Source organism: Camellia sinensis, chromosome 7, assembly GCF_055761805.1.
Source record: "Camellia sinensis isolate YWXY chromosome 7, ASM5576180v1, whole genome shotgun sequence".
In the NCBI taxonomy this organism is placed as follows: domain Eukaryota; kingdom Viridiplantae; phylum Streptophyta; class Magnoliopsida; order Ericales; family Theaceae; genus Camellia; species Camellia sinensis.
The window spans coordinates 112220433-112223150 of NC_138967.1; the positions used below are offsets into that span (position 1 = coordinate 112220433).

Here is a 2718-nt window from a genome sequence, read left to right on the forward strand (position 1 = left end):
TTGATTTATTTTCAATTTAAACGATTCAATTATTTTTGTTAAGTAGTACCAATGGAGAAAAACTATTTAAGCTATTAAACTTAATGTAAATATACGTAAACATATTTTTTTTTTGGAGTTTAATTTATCAATTTTATTTGACGAAAATAAGTAAATGGTTTATATTGAAAACAAATAAGAAGTTTAGGGTTTAAATTGATAAAATTAAAAAATTAAGATTTTATTATTATTATTATTAATTTTTTTTTTGTAATTTCTTAAAATTAAAAGGGTCAAACGATAAGTTTTTTTTTTTTCAGGAAAGAATTCTAGATTTGAAGAACAAAAAGAGAAATTAGGGTTTCAGATTTGAATTTGCTCTCTCCTCTCTATTCCGTTGGTTTGACTTTTGAAATACTCTGTTGAAGTTGAAGCACGGCCGAAACTAATCGAAGAATTGAGCTGTCAAAATAGGGGCTTGTATGCATATATGGATCATCATCACATGTGTAAAATCAGTATTCTCTTCCAATTAGATCAATGTCAGACTACATACCCAATGAACTCATAATTAAAATTCTTGTAAGACTCCCCGTACAATCTCTACTTCGATTGACATCTGTCTGCAAATCATGGCACTCTCTCATCACAAACCCTAGTTTCATCACCAAACACCTCAATCAAACCATTAAAGACAGAAAAAGAAACAGTGACAAGCTTCTCCTTAGGCTTTACACTGATAATGACAAGAAAGAACACTATGTCTTGTGCTCCGACGATGAAAAATTCGGTGACGATTATTCGGAATTCGAGTTCCCATCCAAAAGCCTAATTGGGAATTTCAGAATTGTTGGTAGCTGCAATGGTTTTTTTTTTTTTTTGATCAGCAATGGTAGCTGCAATGGTTTACTATGTCTTTGCGACAATTATTTCGGTGATACCCACCATATTGTTTTATGGGACCCATCGATTAGGAAATCAGTGACTCTCCCTATGCCTTGTAAGCCACAAGGCCCCTATATGTTTGTTCTTGGATTTGGGGTTCACCCCATGACTCATGAGTACAAGGTGGTGAGGATTGTGTATGAGAAGGAGCATATAAATCGGTTCAAAGTTCCTCCGAAGGTTGAGCTTTACATGCAAGGGATAGGGTTGTGGAGAGAGATTGATTCTGCTGCTGCTCCTCCGTATTACATAGTTGAATTTATGTGGTCACAAGCTTTTGTGAATGGAGCTGTACATTGGGTTGCGTATGATCCAAGTGTGGTGGGTGGTTTTCGCAATTTGATAGTGTCGTTTGATATGGTTTCTGAAGCATTCTCTAAGATGATGCTACCTCCTGCTTTAGCTGGTCGGCGTTCAACGTGTCTGTCCATTAAATTATTTGGAGAGTCACTGGCTGTGTTTTGTGGTGCAGAAATGGGCAGATCTTGCTGCATCTGGGTGATGAAAGAATACGGAGTTGGAGAACCTTGGACTGAACTATTCAGTATTAATCTACCAGGCGTCTTGAACAAGACATTGGGATTTAGGCAGAATGGTGAGGTTCTGCTATCAACAACTAACAACTGCCTAATTTCTTATGACCCTGGAACCAAAACAATGTCGAATACTGGAATAAAGGGGAGCTCATACTGTCATGACCCAAACCCGCCCCTATGGGTTAAGGACATAACCGGCCAGCAATCTTGAGATTACCTACGGCCTCAGACCAAAACAGACATAACTTGACAGAGTAAAGGGGCCAAACGGAAGCAATAAATAAAAACTTTGTCCATAGAGCCATGCTTATGTGCACATCAACAGACCATATTCAGTTACGTTAATAACCCACATCAAAAGTACAGTTTCACAAAATTCATTACAGACAGGATCATCCAAAACGAGTCAACCTATGACAGACTATTTACAGATATACATAAAGTCCTTGACGGCAAGACAAAATATAATTACATAGCAAAAAGGCAAGGGTAGGTCTCAAGAGTGAGACGCAAGGCTGACTTCCTCAAAGCTCGGATTTTTCCTAGCAGACTTCACTGGGGCTGGGTTTGGACTTTCCTTGGCTCACCTACAAACACATGAATGAGCGTGAGCGATAGCCCAGTGAATAATATTAATATGACAGTTACATAACAATATGTAGAACAACATGCTCCAAACGGCCTTGGGCCCAATTCATACTTCTATTTAACAAATATATATATATATATATATAACTATACGAAATTCAAATCAAGTAACTGTAGTTCCAAACATTCTGGCCTTTGGCCCATTCGGGTTTCCATTCATGACAAAACGGCCTTCGGCCCATTCACTTATGTCGAAACGACCATTCGTTTCTGTCCAAATGGCCTTTGGCCCACTCATTTATGTCAAAACGGCCTTTGGCCCACTTGTTCATGTCAAAACGGCCTTCGGCCCACTCATTCATGTCAAAACGGCCTTCGGCGCACTCACATATGTCAAAACGACCTTCGGTCCATTCATTTCTATCAAAACGACCTTCGGTCCATTCATATATGTCAGAACGACCTTCGGTCCATTCATTTCTACCAAAACGACCTTTGGTCCATTTATCATTGTCGAAACGACCTTTGGTCCAATTATTCATTCATGTCAGACCTTTGTCCACAATCCCAGTTAGCAACTCATAAAGCTTATAAGGGAATACACAATGGACATTGATAAGCTTTCAAATATTGATATTACTCACAGTGATCGGCTTGTGGATATGCCCTG

General features: G+C 38.4%; 1 protein-coding gene across 1 annotated transcript; it reads left to right on the forward strand.

Annotated features, from left to right (window-relative positions):
- Positions 1 to 515: 515 nt before the first annotated feature.
- Positions 516 to 1671, forward strand: LOC114290649 (F-box protein At3g07870-like). Its single transcript, XM_082881013.1, has one exon. The coding sequence runs from the start codon at positions 520 to 522 to the stop codon at positions 1669 to 1671; it is 1152 nt and encodes a 383-aa protein (XP_082737139.1). The 5' UTR covers positions 516 to 519.
- The last annotated feature ends 1047 nt before the right edge of the window (positions 1672 to 2718 follow it).

Excerpts from the sequence above, each read along its gene's own strand:
- LOC114290649 (XM_082881013.1), top strand. The coding sequence starts at position 520 with ATGTCAGACTACATACCCAATGAACTCATAATTAAAATTCTTGTAAGA.